General features: G+C 39.6%; 1 protein-coding gene across 2 annotated transcripts in view; it reads left to right on the forward strand.

Moving 5' to 3' along the window:
• HHIP (hedgehog interacting protein) overlaps window positions 1-20,440 on the forward strand; it is a gene marked incomplete at its 5' end in the record, with an annotated part of 89,086 nt that overhangs the window by 49,635 nt on the left and 19,011 nt on the right. For both annotated transcript variants that reach the window (XM_082653181.1, XM_082653182.1), the window contains 7 exons: window positions 7,603-7,754; window positions 8,135-8,308; window positions 8,920-9,063; window positions 12,835-12,956; window positions 15,235-15,358; window positions 16,310-16,440; window positions 20,323-20,404. In XM_082653181.1, the coding sequence (XP_082509307.1) occupies window positions 7,603-7,754; window positions 8,135-8,308; window positions 8,920-9,063; window positions 12,835-12,956; window positions 15,235-15,358; window positions 16,310-16,440; window positions 20,323-20,404 (929 nt within the window). The remainder of the gene's footprint in view (window positions 1-7,602; window positions 7,755-8,134; window positions 8,309-8,919; window positions 9,064-12,834; window positions 12,957-15,234; window positions 15,359-16,309; window positions 16,441-20,322; window positions 20,405-20,440) is intronic.

Raw genomic sequence — 20,440 nt, forward strand, 5'->3', positions numbered from 1 at the left:
TGAGGTAAGCATGGGTCCTGCCAATATATGAAAATTATAAATACTTTCCTTAAAGAACTAGAATTGTATTGGATAAATACAATTAAGCAGAGAATAGGCCTTAAAGAGACAAGACAGGGCTTCCCTAGTGGCGCAGTGGTTGAGAGTCCGCCTGCCGATGCAGGGGACACGGGTTCGTGCTCTGGTCTGGGAAGATCCCACATACCGCAGAGCAGCTAGGCCCATGAACCATGGTTGCTGGGCCTGTGCATCTGGAGCCTGTGCTCCGCAATGGGAGAGGCCACAACAGTGAGAGGCCCGTGTACCGCAAAAAAAAAAAAAAAAGAGACAAGACAATGCCGTGAAGAGCGTTCAGTTATCAGGAAACCAAAAGAGTAATTACAATAAGTTACAGACTTATTTAAAAGAAAAGCCAAATGTGGAAAAATATAGGAAATGTTAAAGAAAAGGGGAGAATTAGTACTATGAGTGATAGGTCCTCAGTATTTTGTGGCTGGTTTCATGCTCAGAGAATAGTGAAGGTAAGAAAAGCCAAAAGAGTGAGTAATAAAATGGCACAAGATATTTTATAAAAACGTTCATTTCCAAAGTAAAATTTGTATGGCAGGAAGACTACCAAATTATTCCAAGTCTAACTTCAACTTCTTCGATAGAGTTGATCATGACCTCCTTCTCCCTAGAAAGGAGGATGGGCTAAAGAACCTCTTGGATTTTTTTCTGGAGTGTTTTCTGACACCAAATGACAGAGGTGTTTTGTTTTGTTTTGTTTTTCTCACATCAACCAATTCTCCAGTACCAACTGGGTGTCCAACAACTCAGTTCAGTTCTGACACTATCCGAGTTAGCCCAGACTCCACAGATTATGGACTCAGTCCTACAAGACTGTCTCCCTTACAGGTACCAGCTACAAACGGGGTGCCCACGCTACCCACATTTCTGCTTCCCACAAGCTCCCCGTCAGCTTCAATAACTCATAGAAAGACTCACAGAACTCAGCAAACTGCTTTACTTACTATTACAGGTTTGTTATAAAAGCTATAACTCTGGAGCAGTTGGATGGAAGAGATGCACAGGGAAAGGTAGGGGAGTTAGGGGGATATGGAGCTTCTGTGCCCTCTCTGGGCACTTCCAGCACTCCCACGCCCTCCAGCACCTCAATGTGTTGACCAACCTGGGAGCTCTCCGGACTCCATTGTTTAAGGTTTTATGGCGGCTTCTTAGGCAGCTATGATTGATGAAATCATGGCCATTCATTGATGATTGAATTCTACCTCCCGTCCATCTCCCCTCCCTGGAGGTTGGTGGGTAGGACTGAAAGCTCCAATCCTTCAATCACATTTTTTGGTTCCTCTGGCTACCAACCCCCATTCTGAAGCTATCTGGGGGCCCACCAAGAGTCCCTTCATTAGCATAAACTCAGGTAAGGTTGACAGGGCTCATTATGAAGTACAAAAGACACTCCTTTCACTCAGGAAATTCCAATGGTTTTAGGAGCTCTGTGCCAAGATCCAGGGCCAAAGACCAAGTACATTTTTTGGTATAGCACAGACCACATCATGCAGTCCCTCCCATAAACTAAGTCAGGGGCCTCAGGGGATTGACTCCTTTCTGAGACCAAATTAGACTTTTGGAGCTATTGAAAAGCAATGCTTCTCATCTTTTCCAGGAGTTGTTGGAGAAATGAATACCCTACAGTGTGTTTCAAAACTTACGAACAAAGCAAAATAACACAGTTTTAGTGAGTTTAAAATCCTCCATTGCATGGAAATGGTTTGCCCACATTGAATTTTACCTTCTTTGCATCCTGTGATTAACACAGGAGTTTGCTCTTGACTGAATTCATCTATGCCCGCATGTTAACGGATGGTCTCTGCCTTCTCCTCCTCCATTCTGAAAAGTGCTTTCACTTCACGCTGAAGGGTGTTGGTTGTTCTTGCAATACTCACAGCTGAGGGAGAGTGCTTGCTGTGAAAGCGCTCTCCTTAGGTATCTCTCTGTGAACGTATAGGTGAATTTCACCAGCCTCCTGTTTCAGGGTACTCACAGCAGGGCACGGCCAGGATGGCTCAAGTCATCAATGCTTTGGATCCTTTCAAAAAATAGATTAAAATAGCCATGTGGTAGGCAGGAAATGCCCCTCCCCCAAAGATGTCCTCATCCTAACCTCCAGAACCTGTGCATATGTTACTTTACATGGCAAAGGGGAATTGAGGTGGCACTGGAATTAAGATTATACTGAATTATCTGGGTGGGTTCAATGTCATCACAAATCCTTAAAAGTGGAAGGGGGAGCAGAGGTCAAAGGGATGAGATATGAGAAGGATTCATCCTGCTGTTATTGGCTTTGAAGATGGAGGGAGGAGGACATCAACCAAGGAATGCCTGATGGCTTCTAGAAGCTGGAAGGGACAGGAAATGGATTCTCCCCTAGAGCCTCCAGAAAGAAACACAGCCCTGCAGACACATTTATTTTAGCCCAGTAAGACCCATGTTTGATTCTGACTTACAAATTTTAAAATAATATATTTGGATCGTTTCGAGCCACTAAGTTCATGGTCATTTTTTATATCAGCAAGAGAAAACCAATACAGCTGCTATTGTATCTGAGCTAATAATTCTCAGATAAACCTATTTGTCATTTCTAAACAGCAAAAGGTTCCAGTCTAAGAAGTACAGGTTTGCACGAGGAGGGGCCCACATTGGTCTCCAAGTCCCCTTGTTCCTTTCCTGAGACTGTGCCCGCGAAACATAGACGTGCAAATGACAATTAATAAATGACAATTAATAATTTATCTGTTATAAAACCAAGATGTTTTTTCTTTTTCTTACCAAGTTTTAGAGTGGAGAAACCTCAGTGATACTGTGTCAGAAGTTACCCAGAGTAGGTATTTACTCTCCTTAATACTTGTGTTTGGGCCATACATATTTCTAATAGTGTAGCACTGTTTAAATACCCTCACCCCCAATCAGCATCATAAAGAAGTTATGGGAGGAATGAAACAACTGAAACTTACTTTGTTATCTGCTTCCATGGGTAAGTTCCCGGAGGGCAGGAATTGGTTCTCACTGATTGTCTTATCCCTGGTGTCAAGTACAATGCCTAACACGTAGTAGGTATTCAATAAATATTTGTCGAATGAATGTTAAATACACAATTGTTTTGACAAGGGGGTAACAAGGAATATCTTGAATTTAGCAGTGCATTATTTACTTTAATCTATGTTTCCTTGCTTTCTCTATACCATAAGGCTGTTGTATAGATCACTGAACTTGAAGCCAGTCACTTGCCAAAGGGTCACTAAGCAAACTATGGAAAAATGAGAAATGATGCTCCCAGCTCAGTGCTGCCCAGTCCTGTTTCCTAAAATACACAAGTCGATTGCCAAATATGAAATATGAAGGCACAGGAATGAAAAAGCATATATATATTAAGGCAAATTTTAAAGAAGTTGGAAGTCAGAAAAAAATTAACCACATTGAGAGTATGAACACACTGGAGTGTTTTCTTTAAAATATCATAATGAAAGGCCATGCCCCACAATTTCTCTTAAAAAAGAAAAACATACTTCTTGTTAGAATCACCTTATGATTCTCTGTGTTTTTCAATAGATGCTTCATTTTCTTCAAAGAGGAATATTCATAGTCAATTGGTTAGAACTTCTGTGTGTTCACCAGGGAAGAGTTTATCTCAAAACTATAGGACTAGATCTGATCTTGTACTTACGTGAAAGTCATCAATACTCTTTGTTTGGGGTTTTTGTCTCTTTTCTGCTGACCCTGTGAAATTGTTCCTGAGAGCTGAATGAGAATTAGAATGGCAGTTAACTACTTATTAAAAGTCTCTAAGGAGGGTTTTATGATTTACTCTGAAACATGGGTTAATCTCAAGGTTCCAAAGTGTATAGGGACATTCTTTTCAAATCATTCAGCTACCTGATTTTGAGGAGTCATTGGTGCTTGGTGAGGGGCAGTCCAGAAGTTCATGTATTGAGAGGACTGAGCACGGGGAGGACAGGGGCTCATGGTAGCCTACGATGATGCTTGGTTGAGGCTTCAGTCAGTGAGCTTGGGAAAAAAAAGAAAAAAAGCATTACGCAAACAGAGGAAACCCTAAAGCATTGCTTGTAAATTACTTGTTGCCCATTTAGTTCAGGCAGTGATGTATACTCCCAGAAGCACGATGTGCACACAAAGCTATCGGTATTAGTAACGAAGTACAAACTATAATGTGACTATTTGGTCACATTGCTGCTTCTCACATGACTAAGGACAACATTTTGGACATTGGGTTAATAGTTTTCAAAAGTATGATGTCAGAAGTCAGTGTCTTTTTGAAAGGTGTGGCTCCCCACCCTGCAGATCTTCCATTTGCCATTCTACAAACGTGTCTGTCTCCCTTTTAAGACAGATTGGCTGAACTAATTAAATTCACTAGAGGTTCATTCTCTCCAAATGCTCAGCAGAAACAATTGAGTCATTTGACATTTCTGGAAGGAGGGCATGGTTTCAAATCCATAAAGCTACACATAACGAGGGGAAAGGATGGGAAGGAATAAGAAGACAGTCTAACATTGACACAAGGGCTTTCTGCTGAGCCTGGGAGAGCTGGGCTGCTGGTCCAATCCTGACTGCAGGGGCAGCACTCGGGCTGTCAGGCGGCAATGTTCCGGTGAAGACTATGGTTGAAGCAACCACAGAGGGTCTGGAAGCCTCAAATGTCTAGTGGTGGTTCTGGCATGATGGCCTCTGACCCTGGTCCAAAGTTAAACCTTCTTTGGAAAAAAAAGAAAAAAAAGCATTACCCAAACAGAGGAAACCCTAAAGTATTGCTTGTAAATTACTTGTTGCCTGTTTGTTTCAGGCAGTGATGTATACTCCCAGAAGCACGATGTGCACACAAAGCTATTGGTATTAGTAACAAAGTACAAAGTATAATGTGAATATTTGGACACATTGCTGCTTCTCACATGACTAAGGAAAACATTTTGGACATACTTCTCCATCTTTATGATTTGTCAGTAACATACTTTAAATGGACAGCATAACTCTGCAGGCTAATTGAAGCTAAATCTCCTGACAGCAGTCATATATCCTTCCTTCCCAATCTCTGAGCATTTAAGAGTTGTGCTATACGATATAATTTTAAAAGCTAGTTTCGAGAGACACTCTAGAATATTTACATAGAATGTTAAATTTTTTCATCAACATAGTTACGAAAGTGAGTATTTCTCTGAAATAACTTGAGTCATTAGTCATGTTTCTAAACCACCCAGAACACTACTTCGCACCTGGAAGTTGACTTTAAAAACATGAAATCACATGTAATGATTACACAAATATAAATCCTATAACCTGAAAAATTCAGGACATTTTAAAATGACTTTTTTGATTTATATTCTTGTCATTCAGATGTCTCATTCTGTTTCCATATTTGGCCCTTTAATAAAAGTCAGTCATGCCCCTCTACATTCATTCGTGTGATAGGTGAATCTTTAACGTAAACGACTGTCTTCTATCACTTGTGGATTTATTTCAATCTCTTTTCCCATCTGTCTCTCTACAATGCATGAATTCTATGTTCCTAATTCCCAAAAAGCAACCAGCACGGTTTTAAACTATGTTGCTAGCCAGCTCAAGTTGTCTTTCAGATGATTTGATTAAAAACTACAAAAGAACTACTTTCAACAAAAGCTTCTTATAGTGGAACGCAAACATTTGTGAAGTGGGTTTGCAGTACTTACCCTGCATTCACAGCTTTAGAGGGAAATATATGCGGAGAGGAATTAATCACAAACTAAATCCCACCCCTAGGCCTCCTCATACATCTATCAAGGAGGTTTACATGTGCAGTGGCTTTTCTACAATCGAATCTTAGTTACACATCCCTGTTTTCAATATCTCATAAGAAAGGCAAGAGATGTTTATTTACTGAAGATATAAGAAGAAAAACAGCAATGTTGAGTCAATATTAAAATCATCATAACAAGATAACCCCAAAAAACAAGGCTTATTCATAAATCCTAGTCATAGAGACTTACCCTTCTGCGAGCTTGTTCTTAAAATTAATCATATTGTGATATGCAAATGAAGAGGCTGCCCTTTTTTGACATTTGAATAATAATTTGGTAGGTCTGGGATATTTGCATCCACTTTATTATTTACACACTCTTAAAGTTTGGATGTTTTCCGCTTTGGATGGCATAGCTCTGAAAGCAGTTTTTCTCTAATCTGGGAAATAAAACAAACGGTGCTTATTAAAAGTGAACTTTTATGCCTAAAGCTTTAAATTCACAAATCCTTGTAGCACACAAACTACAAACAGTTCTGGGCTTTGTTAGTAACACATGCTATCCTGGGGGACAGAGGCAGGAGAGCGCTTCCGTGATTGAGCACAGCCTTGTGAAGAAATGGCGGTATTAGAGACTTTTTTTCCTCTAACACTTCTAAGGAGTAACTTACAGCTTTTTGCCATAAGAATGTTGTGCTGTTGAATGAAACAGCGTGTATAAGGTGATGTCCTAGCGGCAGTCGCCACGTTCAGTTTCTGCCACGTTTTTCGCCGTTGTGCATAACTCAGCAGAGTACAGAGGAAGTGCTCCCTGGCTTACCAGAATTTGAACTTGAATTCTCTGATCTAGATAATTTTAGATACTTTGATTTCATTATAGAAATTCCTAGACTACTTGTGGGATAAAACAAATGCTAAGACCATATTGAGTTTCATCGAGCTGAATTAGCAGAAAATAAAGATAAAATGCCTTTCTATTTAAGCACACGATGATGTTTTAATTGTTACAGCATTTGGCATGCCTAATGTATACAATTCTTGACATTCATACAATAACAAAAGAAGGTTGTTTGGGATTTTTCTTTTATTTCCTAGTGTCTCCTTTCCTCTCTAGGATTTCTCCCACCCCCATCCCAGCCCTGGCTTTTAGCTCTCCTTTCATTTCTCCATTTTTCTATAAGGAAAAAAAACTCTAGGCAGCAAAGGGATATATGTAAAAATACCTCATTTCGATGTAGAGAGGCCAAGGCTGCTTATTACCTAGCTATGATGAACAGACCACCACGGTTGTGACAACTGATGTAGATGCCTCCAGGGTAAAACAAAGGTTTACATATTACACAAGCAATTTAACTGTTTTCTAAACAGATTGCCAAGACAGTGGGAGTTGGCAGCCCACACTGTGTTTTAGGTTTTGGAGACTTGGATTAGAAGTCACTGCTGATTACGAACCTTTTTATTTGTCTTCTGTGAACTACAAGCAACCTAGTAACCCAGCAAAGAATTCTTCACAGCACTTAAACTTGTCTTCCTAGCTTCCCCAGATTACATACACAAATCACTTGACAAAAGTGGTGTAAGGGTCTTGCGTATAGATAACCACACAAGACAATTGTCTTGTTCTAACCCTTAAAGAGTTCCGCAAAGTGAAATGTTTTATAATCCTTTTTGTGCAGTAGGCAAGGAAGAAAAGAAAAGAGTTTGGGCAAAGATTATCCAGGAGAAAGAAAGAGACTCTTTTGGGGGTTCCAGTTGAAACACAATAAAGAACATAATTAACTTCACAATTCTTTGTGTTTTTCATTTGACTGCAGGGAGGAGATGAAAGAGGACTGCTAAGCCTTGCATTCCATCCCAATTACAAGAAAAATGGAAAGCTCTATGTGTCTTATACCACCAACCAAGAACGGTGGGCTATGGGGCCTCATGACCATATTCTCAGAGTTGTGGAATACACAGTATCCAGGTACCACTAAAAGACATTTCATCTTATTTTCTCATTATCTCTTTATAATTTTTTGTTTAAAAGTTACAAATAATTAACCATCAGGTGGCAATAATTAAACCCCAATCTCCATCTGGCTTAAAATCCTGTGTGTGTCTTTAAGGAAAATTGCGAAAAATGGTAGCTTTGCACTTCTCCACAATTCTCTTTCAACTTAAAGGCTACACTTTGGAAACCTGGAGACTAACACAATTTTTCAGTAATTTCTATTGGCTACATTTTTCAGTATGTTTGCTTATTTACGTGCCACGTGTTTTCTTCCCCCTTTGTGCCCTATTTACTTTCCGTGGGTTCACCTTACGTCTTTCTCAATCATGGTTTGTTTCCTCCCCACCACCTAGAAAAAATCCCCACCAAGTTGATTTGAGAACGGCCAGAGTATTTCTTGAGGTCGCAGAACTCCACAGAAAGCATCTGGGAGGACAGCTGCTCTTCGGTCCTGACAGCTTTCTGTACATCATCCTCGGTGACGGGATGATCACGCTGGATGACATGGAAGAAATGGATGGGTTAAGGTAAAAAAATCCAACAAAACAACAGATGCCCCTTGATGGTAAAATGTTTTAAGTGAGTTATATCACTTATGTCTTTGAATGATATCACCTCAGTTAAATATTCAACTTTTATTATCAGCATCTGCCTTTATAACATGAAGAGGAATTCAAATACATATGCTGTTATAGTATTTTTGAAAGTCGCTCTACTGAGATGTCCTGAAACGAGTTCCTGCTGTGGGGTTTGTGCAGTAGCTGCCCTGCACATCCCTGCTGCCTTCGACACTCTACCTAATGGACCAGCATTGTCCAGCGGAGCTTCCTGCGGGACGTTAAATATGTGGTTTGGCAAAAAAAAAAACCATTTTAGAGGACGTATACCAAAAGCAGCGCACCACCAAGGCTGCAGCCTTCAGCCACCGTCGAGCTGTGTCTCGGTGCTGCCACGTGTCTGAAGCCAAACTGCCCCTGGTTTCATTTCCCACGATATGGAATTTGGAACTTTAATAATTTTGTCTCAAATAGGGGGCGGGGGGGTGGTTTTTTAGCCATAGGGCAACTTCCCTGAATTGAGTGTAGGCGCAATACGTAACAAAAACGGAAAGCACTTACGTTGTCCTCCGATTCCTCAGCGACTTCACAGGTTCCGTGCTCCGTCTGGACGTGGATACTGCCATGTGCCACGTGCCTTATTCCATACCCAGGAGCAACCCGCACTTCAACAGCACCAACCAGCCCCCGGAAGTGTTTGCCCACGGCCTCCACGATCCAGGCAGGTGAGAACACAAGCCCGTCCTCTCTCCTGCCTTACAGCAGGGCCGGGATTCGCAAAGTGGGGAAAGAAGGAGGGTTTCCGGGCGCGGAGCAGCTAAGAGTGGTATCCAAGGTTATGTCTCTAAAATTACACTGGTTCATTATCTTACCCAGTATTTTGCCCTCTTTCTTCTATTAATGTGTGAAGCAGATGGAGAAGGCAGATTAGACAAGGCAGAGGACAAGTTCACAGAGAAATATCGCCTTAACATTTTGGAGAGTTATTATTGGATAAACACTGGTGGACAGATGTCATGATGAAGACTTTAATCTGAACAGTTCAGACAGATAATAAACTTGGTCTCCTTAAACCGCTCTAAATGTTAATTTCCTTATAAATACCTTAAATGAGGATGGTAATAGCCACCTTGCAAGGATGCTGTAATGATTAAATACAGATCTATAAGTGAAGAATCAAATAGAGTATCTGACACACGTGATGGATTTTAAATAAATTATTGTTCTTATTATCATAGCTTCACTTAACAGGTGATGACACAGTGTCATTTGGAAGGAATTGAGCTAAATGTTAACATTTCTTTACTTGCAAGAAATTACAAATACTGAAGGAATTCAGACTGACTGTTTACTACAATGAACCATAAAGAAAGGACCGCTAAGAAGAATGTAGAATGAGACATTTGGGGTATACTTGAAAAATGCTAGGAAGTGTAATATAGCAATTCTATGATGAAAGCTTTATCTAATCTGTGGTCTGTTACTCATACTAAGGGGTATCTGGCCACATTTATTCGTTTACTAGTTATTATTGCTATTTAATATTTATTGAGTGTTCACTACATGCAAGGTGAGTATTTCTCGAACTTCTTCTTTTTATAATCCCTCCTGCCCTTCATCTCCTTTCCATCAAAGTCCAAGTCTACAGTTCATTTCCTTTTTGGCATCTCAGCAGATCTTAAAATCTGGGCGACAGGGACTACTTAAGGTGGGTTCAGGAAGTGGATGAAACTGTCACATTCCATTCCTAGAGCTCAGAACCCGGCAGATACCACCACAAAGCAGCACTTTGAAGTCGAGCAGCCTGAGTCACCACAATCCCACTGGAGCCTTCATGCAACCTTCCCGGGGGGTCCCGACCCTCAGTGTGAAAACACAGGGCGAGGTGCCTTACAGACCTTACGTGTGGCAGGACGCCTGTGCGGTGGAGTCTCACCTCTTCCCGTGATAGAGGGCTGAACAGTCTGCCTCCCTCCAAGAGTATTTCAAGCAAAGGAGGATTTAATAAAGCAGAAAGGGAGCTAAAATCATTATTGGCTAAAAGTAAAGCTGGCTCTTATTAAGCACCTTGGTGCAGAGTAGCAAACCACGTGTCATGTGCCCATCATCTGATCAATAACTGTCAGCCACCACTCTGAGGTAGCTGGCATCAGGCGCCTCCCCCTGCCTTTTTTTAAAGACTTTAATCTTTAGATCAGTTTTCAGTTCACAGCAAAATGGAGCAGAAAGCACAGAGATTTCCCTTCCTCCTCACATACATAACCTCCCCCACCCAAGTGGTACATTTGTTACAATTGATGACCCTACACTGACACATCATTACCACCCAAAGACCATAGTTTACGTAGGGTTCCCGCCTAGGGTTGTACATCCTATAGGTTTGGACACAGGTATAATGACATGGATCCACCCTTACAGTATCACACTGAGAAGTTTCACTGTCTGCGCTCTAGTTTATATGAGACTAAAGTTTAAAAAGGCCAAGTGGTTCTTGGTGGATTTGATATTCAGTCAGAGCTAGACCTCATGGTCTCCAGCAACTCCACCTTTGGGAGACCTGGCCAAAGGTCTCTTTGCTCTTTCTTTGTTAGAAACACAAAGCTTTTTTGGTCAGAGTTTCTCCATTTTCAAAAGAAAAGCGGTACAGGAAAAATTTCTCACCCTGCATGGACTTGGTTCCACCTTAAGTCACAGCAGGCCTGTGTCAGGATCCCTGCCAGACGTTGTATTCTGCGAATCATTGAATTAATGAGGACAAGAGAGTGACTGCGGCCACAGAACCACTAACCCACCTTCGGCAGGTCAGGCTAATATGAATAGGATCATTTGGAGTCAACGGGTTTTGTTTCACTGTTGTTGTTGCTTAAGTAATTGCTGCATGTGACTCTTATGTCTCTTAAGCCCCAGAATCTACTCTCAGATTTTCTTTTTAATTTTGTAATTTATTTAATAGCCCCAATGAATTTGTTTTTGTCATTAGTGTATGTTATTGGCCTAAAACAGTGATTCTCAATGGGATGACTTTGCCCCCAGAGGACATTTGGCAATATCTAGAAGCATTTTTGGGTTTCACAAATTGGAAGGAGGAGATCATGCTACTGACACCGAGTGTATGGAGATCAGAGATGCCGCTAAATATCCTATAGTGCTCAGAACAACCCCCTCTTCCCCCCCAAAAGAGAGAACTATCTGGCCCCAAAGGTCAATAATGCCAAGCTTGAGAAACCTAAATACAGTGCAAGACTGTTTTCCAAATTTGTGAGAACTTCAAAAATGTTATTCAACTTCATTCTTCCCCCAACCCAAACTCCCCATACCTAGTCACTCATTGACTTCAACATTCAACAAATATTGAGCCCCTCTTATATTCCTGGGTTTGAACTAAGGAGTAGAAATACAGTGATAAAGAGGTCGGAAGTGGTTCCTGTCCCCATGGACTTTACAGTCAGTGGCTTAAGTCACAGAAATATTCTGGCCCCAGACTGGGGGGTGAATACAAAGTCAGAGTCCACGTGAAAGACTCAATGGTTGTGGAGATCAGCTTTATCTTATTCCTTGAACTGGAGTGCATGCTTTCCTTCATTAGAGCAGTCCACACTTTAGAACGTAGTGATTCTATGTAAGAAACACAAAACTAATACTATAACTATTACAGGTTATCCGTGACTTATGATGGGGTTAAGTCCCGATGAAGCCATCATCAGTTGAAAATACCGTTAAGTCGAAAATGCACTTAATGGTCCTCACCTACCGAACATCATAGCTTAGTCTAGCCCACCTTAAACGTGCTCAGAACACTCATACCGGCCTACAGTTGGGCAGAATCTTCTAACACAGAGCCTATCTGATGTTGAATATCTCATGTCATTTATTGAGTACTGTACTGAAAGTGGAAAGCAGAATTGTTGCAGGGGTGCGGAATCAGTGTCAGTGTATCGTTGTTTCCCCTCGTGATGCAGTGGCTGACCGGGAGCTGCAGCTGCCGCTGCCCAGCATCACGAGAGAGTATTGTACCACATGTCATTAGCCCGGGAAAAGATGAAAATTCACAATTGGAAGTATAGTGTCTACTGCATGTGTACCACTTTCACAGCATCATAAGCTGAATCATCATTAAGTTGGGGACCAAGTGTTCTTGGTGTCGCACGTGTTGCAGATGTGAATTGATGGTGCTGCCATTCTTACCCTTATACTTTACCAGTGTATTATACATGTGCTATTCCTTAACAACAGACTAACAAGTGTTCTGAGTCAGTGTGCACATTCATAATGGAGGTAGATACCAAGAGAAATTAAGAAATACACTCCAGAGATCATTAAACTTCAGCAGAGTAAGCAAACAGGATGTTTCCTTCGGTGGTTTTTAGAGGTTCCAAACTAAATCGCCCGTAGGATCCTTGCCAGCCCACAAAGGATTCCTATGTCAGGAATCTCTGGTCTGAGCTTAGAAGATACCCCGGTTGGAATTCATGGGTATCACCCCCATTTTGTCGCAGATGTGCTGTGGATCGACACCCCACTGACATAAACATCAATTTAACAATACTTTGCTCAGACTCCAATGGAAAGAACAGATCATCCGCCAGAATCCTACAGATAATTAAGGGAAAAGATTATGGTAAGTAGAGCATAATTTGTTGATTTGGCTTTCGTTTGGGCTTTGTTTTATTTTAATATATTAATTGAAGAGAAAAGGATTTCTGCAAAATGAGCATTTGGGAAAGCATCAAAATACTGGCCTAACCATGGTGAGGGCGTCAATTGCTCACTTTTTAAAGGTCCAGTGACTCTTACAAGCTCTAGGGGTTCCATGTGGGTAATTACCTTTCCCATGGATTGAATGGTGCTCTGTAGGTCCAAAAAATTTAATGGACCTTCAAAAGTTAGCAGTTTATATTTTGCTCATCTGAGAATCGAGATGAATACCTTCTATTTATTTAATATATAAGGGAGAACTTGTCTTAACATCTTATATACAGAGGGAAAAAAACAAGTGTTGAAGGTAAGAAATTTCTCAATACCCAACGTACTAGTCTCAGCAATTAGGAAAATTATAAGTGTTTCAAATAAGAATGTATTTTTTAAAGGTGTTTATTTTAGAGAAAACAAAGTAATAGACTTATAAAAACATGGCTTATTTACCCAAGTCATGAAGATGGAATGTTTAGATCTTATTTTTAATAACATGATTACTAGAGTATTTAGAGATACATATTAAAATATAAGGTTAATATTTTTCAGTGTTTTGTATATGCTCCTTTTAGAGGAAACAATATATCAAATATGATTATGATTCAGGGAATATAGTAGATGAAGATTATTAAATTGTTGGCTTCTTCTGTTTATTCATTCAATACGGATATTTACTTAGTACCAGGAATGAAGCAGCTGTGTTGGTTCATGTGGTATTCAGTTATTTTACTTTTTTTTTTTCAGGTATTCATGTATGTGTGTGTGCATCTTATAACAGCCAAACCAAAGAATAATGTGGTTAGAAAAAAAATCTAATGAGTCACTAGCTTGTGGGAATTTTGGTTATATTTGTAGATTAAATTCTGCAATCACATTAATTGGGATTCAGCTGAAACTGGTTATAATATTGATGGCCTTACATTTATGTATTAAACACACAGCCACAGAATCCTTTAACAGTGTGTATATATATAGATATATATACACACACACACATATATGCACATACATGTATAATTTTATTTGTTAATTATACCTCGATAAATCAGGAAAAAAAAAAAGCAAACAGCCACATCCACAACACTTACTACCTGCCAGCTCCCGCAGTAAGCACTTTGCAAACTTCACTCATTTCATTTACAGAGAAACCCTATGTGGTAGGCACTCTTAGTGGCCACATTGTACAAATGAGGGAACTGAGACACAGAAAGGTTCACTGTCACACCACGTAAAGTGACAGGATCTGGATTTGAACCTGACTCCAGAGTTCATGACCTCAGTCTTTCAGTTATGCTGCCTCTCAGTATCCTGGTTATTTAAAACATATCTGTTCTACTTTTTATAATATCGTATTCACCATAATCACATGGGGTGGGGGAAGGACTTTAGAATGACTGTCTTTACACAGAAGTTTTTGCCTAAAATACTTCCTGTTGATAGTGACTTATTTAAGTACGTAATAAGTAATTTTCAGATTAATTTGCAGCTGACTTTGTATCTTTTCCATTGCAACTGGCATCCCTGTATTCAAGTACATAACGACATGCCTGGAAAGACTGAGATACATGTCTATCCACATGTAATTCTGAAGGAATGACTGAAATAGACTTTGCTAACCACATAACTCTATAAACAGAACTCTTAAGACATTTTAAATGAAGATATTACTTGACTAAGTGACAGTGTTTTAAAATATGCAACAAATGTGGTTTTGAAGACCTTTTATGTACCATACCTTTATTTTCTTTAAAGTTTGAACTTTTAAACATTTTATAAAATTTGAGAGGCCTGGCTCAGTTTAGTAGGCATATGCAAAAGCATTTCTACAAAAAATTCAATATTCAAAAAATTAAGTATTTTTTTAAGTATTTTAGTTCTAAAGTCCATGATTTTGCAAAATACCAGATTCTAATGTCATTGAAAATTTTATACATCTTGGCAGTTATAATAACAACAAGCATTTGCAGAGCATTTTTATTTCATTCCGCTATGCGTAGAAGCCCTTTACATTATATTTAATTACATTATATTTAAGAAAACGGGGTAATTATTTTCACTAAATATCTACAACAAGTATCCATCTTACGCATCATGGAACACATTTCAGAGTTAAATTACTGCAATAATTGTGGTGTGGCCTACATGACTTTTCCTTTATGAAAATACATTTCATTTGATCTAATGTTATGTTTATTTATTTCCAGAAAGTGAGCCATCACTTTTAGAATTCAAGCCATTCAGTAATGGTCCTTTGGTTGGTGGATTTGTTTACCGAGGCTGCCAGTCGGAAAGACTCTATGGAAGCTACGTGTTTGGAGATCGTAATGGGTAGGTTTCCTGATACCACAGTTTGATAGATCAAATGACATATCCATTGATTATTGGGCAAACCATCATAAAATATTTAAATGATTGCCTCCTTTTAGAAGTCAGGTGTGGGACACACATAAATATTATTATTTACTTTTAGTTCCACCATGTTTGGTGGGATAATTCAAGAACTTCTTAAAAGATGCTTTTTAAACAGACTTGATCAAATTCATAAAATAATTTTTAAGAGCAGAGAGGTCTTCAGATAGACATTTCATATTATTTAGAGTCTTCCCTTCATCCTTAACATAAATTCACCATGATCATGAGTAAATTGAAAACTGTGGTTTTATGTGAGTTGTATAAATATTTTAAAAATTATCTGGAAGGCTAAGAATTTTTGCTTTTGCCAAACTTTTGGGACTTTTGGCAACAGACCTTAATTTGTCTCTATTCATAGGAATGCTACAAAATTAAATTTTAGCCTAAAGTTTAGAGGTCACATTGTTGATAATTATAAGAAACTCTGTGATGAAACCCAAAATAATCTTGTTCCCCAAGTCACTGGCATTCAGGCCATATGGCAGAGCTGATATGCTTGGTCGCTGAAAGGAACTAAAAAAGAGTACTGACCCCATGATCTTCCCCCATCCCTCTCTCTGATTAATAGCACAGCATGGAGTCTAGTCCTGGAGAGGAAGTATCATTCTCTGGATGAAGGGGAGGGCTTTTCTCAGACTCAGGTACTTTTAGTACCCCGCCTCCAAACAAAATATTATCTTAAGTACTTTCTCTTCACATGGGAATTTCGGCGTATTCACACAGATTATGGGCTATATTATTTTTCCCTTTAGAAGCCAGGTCTGTGGCACAACAATTATTTATTATGAGTTTTATTTTAAACATTTTATTGTGTTTTTCAGGCAAAAGCACATTTTCATCATAGGTTTCTGGTATGTTTTGTTGTAGGAATTTCTTAACCCTCCAGCAAAGTCCTGTGACCAAGCAATGGCAAGAAAAACCACTCTGTCTTGGCAACGGTGGTTCCTGTAGAGGTTACTTTTCAGGTCACATTTTGGGATTTGGAGAAGACGAATTAGGTACTGTACAAACTATTTCTGTTAAGTTCCATTCTCAATCTTTGCCCAAGAGGCTCTGTTCTGCTCTGAAAAATAAGTATAACAATCTCATCCTCCATTTGTTGGAAAAGTAACCTACAGCAAAGAGGACCAACTCAGTATTCTCTTCCAATAAACTTTCTCTGGGGGTCTTTAAACCTTATTCCCACCCACGCCACCAGAAATATGAAAGTAATAAAGCAGAAAACTGGGAGTCGGGAACAAAAGAGAATTTTTGAGTCTTAAAGACATAAAATTTTAAATGTCTACTGATATTTTTGATGCAGCTAAGTCATCTGTTTATATTCTTTATCTGAACCTTTGCACTTATCCATGTCTCTTGGAATAAATTAAAATTTGTTGTAATCTGAATCTCAATTTTTATTTATTTATTTTTTTTTGCGGCACGCGGGCCTCTCACTGTTGTGGCCTCTCCCGTTGCGGAGCACAGGCTCCGGACGTGCAGGCCCAGCGGCCATGGCTCACGGGCCCAGCCGCTCCGCGGCATGTGGGATCCTCCCAGACCGGGGCACGAACCCGTGTCCCCTGCGTCGGCAGGCGGACTCTCAACCACTGCACCACCAGGGAAGCCCCTGAATCTCACTTTATCCCTTATTATTTTGCCCATCGAGGCATGAAATTTGTGCAAGATAATCTGACTTTGTAGATCTGCTTTCCAACAGAATGGAAATTATCTTCTCATTGATAATCTCCAGGATAACATACAATTTATTTGTTGGTATGTTATCAAAATGTATGCAGCTTAACAAGCAAAAAGAAGTTGATATTGGAATGTTACCCATCAAAGGGTGAAATGCTACCAATTTTAAATTTCAGAGATAAATGTAGTTTTCATAATGATTCCCTTTAAAGAATAATATCCAAATAAACTATGGCTACCATGCTCCTTTAGCCTTGGAGATAAATTTCTAGGTGTTAAGAAAGAAAAGTTGTTTCTATCTAAATCAGAATTATTAATCATTTTTAAATGTTTTTTTATAAATTTATTTATTTGTTTATATTTTTGGCTGTGTTGGGTCTTTGTTACTGCACGCGGGCTTTCTCTAGTTGTGGCGAGCAGGGGCTACTCTTCGTTGCGGTGCGCGGGCTTCTCATTGCGGTGGCTTCTCTTGTTGCGGAGCATGGGCTCTAGGCTCACAGGCTCAGTAGTTGTGGCTTGCGGGCTCTAGAGCGCAGGCTCCGTAGTTGTGGTGCACAGGCTTAGTAGCTCCGTGGCATGTGGGATCTTCCTGGACCAGGGCTCGAACTCGTGTCCCCTGCACTGGCAGGCAGATTCTTAACCACTGCGCCACCAGGGAAGTCCCTAAATCAGAATTATTTACTCTAAACACGCAGATTTGGTTTTCCTACATCAAACAGAGAATTCATCAGAAATACATCCATGCCATTCACTTAGGTTACCAAGGGACTCAGACAAGTTTCCTGAAACACAACACACAGATTTCAAAGCCGCAGGAATATAAGGATTCAAAGAAAAGAAGTCCAATCTATCTTTCTCTTCTTCTAGCATTGAAAGCATCTTGCATTTAATTTTCCCTTGAAATTCTCCTACCCCATTCAAATGAACCAGAAAGATACCTTTTCTCGCTTAAATCTTCTGTAATTGTAATTTAAATGTCATTGGCAAACTCTGATTTTAAAATATAAATTAGGATCACATTGTTTGTGGCAGAGTTAGAGATGAGTATTTAGAATCATTTTGATGAATCATTTTGATTTCCCCAGACCTTACTGCCAGTGACTCACCATCATTCATCCTATTAGCATCACCCCCATTAAAATATCCAAATATCTGTCCACACTTAATACAGTGTTGGGAGGAGAACCAAGAAATGAAGCACATACAGTTCTTACTGTCCAAAAGCAACAACATAGTGTATATTTCATAATTAAAAATAAATATACTTTCACTCTTTAATGCAAAACTCTTTGGTTTTTAATTAAGAGCCATATATGAAAGTGAGTTAGAGCTTTCTTTTTTTTTTTTTTTTTTTGCGGTACGCGGGCCTCTCACTGTTGTGGCCTCTCCCGTTGCGGAGCACAGGCTCCGGACGCGCAGGCTCAGCGGCCATGGCTCACGGGCCCAGCGGCTCCGCGGCATGTGGGATACTCCCAGACCAGGGCACGAACCTGTGTCCCCTGCATCGGCAGGCGGACTCTCAACCACTGCACCACCAGGGAAGCCCTGAGAGCTTTCATTTTTTGAAACAAAAAGTGTTGAGAGTCTTTTTCTATGTGTGTGTGTGTTTTTAACTATAAAATTAGGATGGGTTTGTTGTAAGGAGTAAATGCAGTAAACTACATAAAGTACTTGAAATAAATATGATTTTTTTTACTTATATTCCTTTGCCTTTTAATGTCATTTTAATTTTTTCTGTTGTGTCTGTGTTTTTAATGTAAATCCCATAACATCCTTTCCAGAAGTGAGAAAGTAGTAGGGTGTGCTTAACACAATAATAAAGTAGAAGAGACATATAGACTAAATCAAGACCTATTTCATGAGTGAGAACCAAATATAAATTTTAAAGCCTTATAAACATATAATCATAAATACAGCTTCTAATTCCCTATTCATGTGATCAGTTCTATATATTGAATTATATGGAAGGAGTGGTAATAAACGAGAGCGGTTCTCTCCTAAGAGGGTACTCCATCTGTTGTAGTTCATTTTCAGGAACACAGCCTGGTGTCAGGAATCAGAGACATGGAGCTGGGATTGAGCAGAAGGGTCTCTCTCTCTCTCCCCCCCAGCTATTTATTTAAATGTATTTTGTTTAAAAAGCTAAAAATTAAAAAGGAGTACCCAATGCCATCTGGCCTCAAATTATCAATTAACAGTAACAACTTGGTAACCAAACCTTTGAATCTTGGGTGGAATAAATAAAGATAAAACTTGCCATTCTACACTCATTCTACAACTATTTATTGAGCACCTATTCTGCACAAAGCTCTGTTCTAGGAGTTGGGGATACAGGAGCAGATAAAGAGATAACAATCTAAACTGTTTTCATGAAATTTACATCCTAAAGGAGGACAATAAAAATAATTCTTAAAAAATATATTGTACACTAGTTGGTAATAAGTGCTTAGGAGGAAAATCTAGTTGTAAAGAGGGATAGAGATGGCTAGGAGTTGGGACAAATGTACTTTTAAATAGAACAGTCAAGAAAGATGATATCTAAGCACAGACATGAAAGGGGAACAATGCATCTAGTGGTGGTCTACTGACAGGAGCCTGAGATAGGACTTGGGACAGATGCTGAGGTGGGAGGAGCCTGGGACACCAGGGGCCTGAGACAGGAGGCTGGGACAGGAACCTGCCTTGCATGTCCAAAGTCAGGAGGTGAGGCTAGAACCATTGCAGATGGGGTCAGAGCAGTAAGGGGGGGACATTGTAGGCCACTGTCAGGACTTACCTTTGCTGGGAGAGAGATTAGATGCCATTGGAGGGTATTGAAACAGAGGAGTGTGATCCAATTTATATGATCTAACTTGCCTTTTAAGGAATCCCTGCGACTGGTATGTTGAGAATAAACATAGAAGAATAAGAGTAGGAACAGGGAGATCAATTAGGAGGCTGTTGCCATCTTCCAGGTGAGAGATGAATATCTGCTCGCACTGGAGTAATAGTGAGATGTGGGGAGAAGTGACCAGAATTTGGATGCACTCAGGCAAGTGATCTTCTGAGGATGTATGAATATATAATATATGTATATTCGTACACATACCTACATACGCATACATATATACATACGTATTATATATATATATAATAATCTGCTAGGCAAAAGAAGGTAAGGCTTTGTAATACTGTGAATTAACATTGTATTTCTCTCTTCATAGGTGAAGTTTACATTCTATCAAGTAGTAAAAGTATGACCCAGACTCACAATGGAAAACTCTACAAAATTGTAGATCCCAAAAGGTGAGGTTTTTTTTAATATTCCGTTAAGTCAAGTAA

This window comes from Grampus griseus (assembly GCF_964374135.1).
Source record: "Grampus griseus genome assembly, chromosome: 4".
In the NCBI taxonomy this organism is placed as follows: domain Eukaryota; kingdom Metazoa; phylum Chordata; class Mammalia; order Artiodactyla; family Delphinidae; genus Grampus; species Grampus griseus.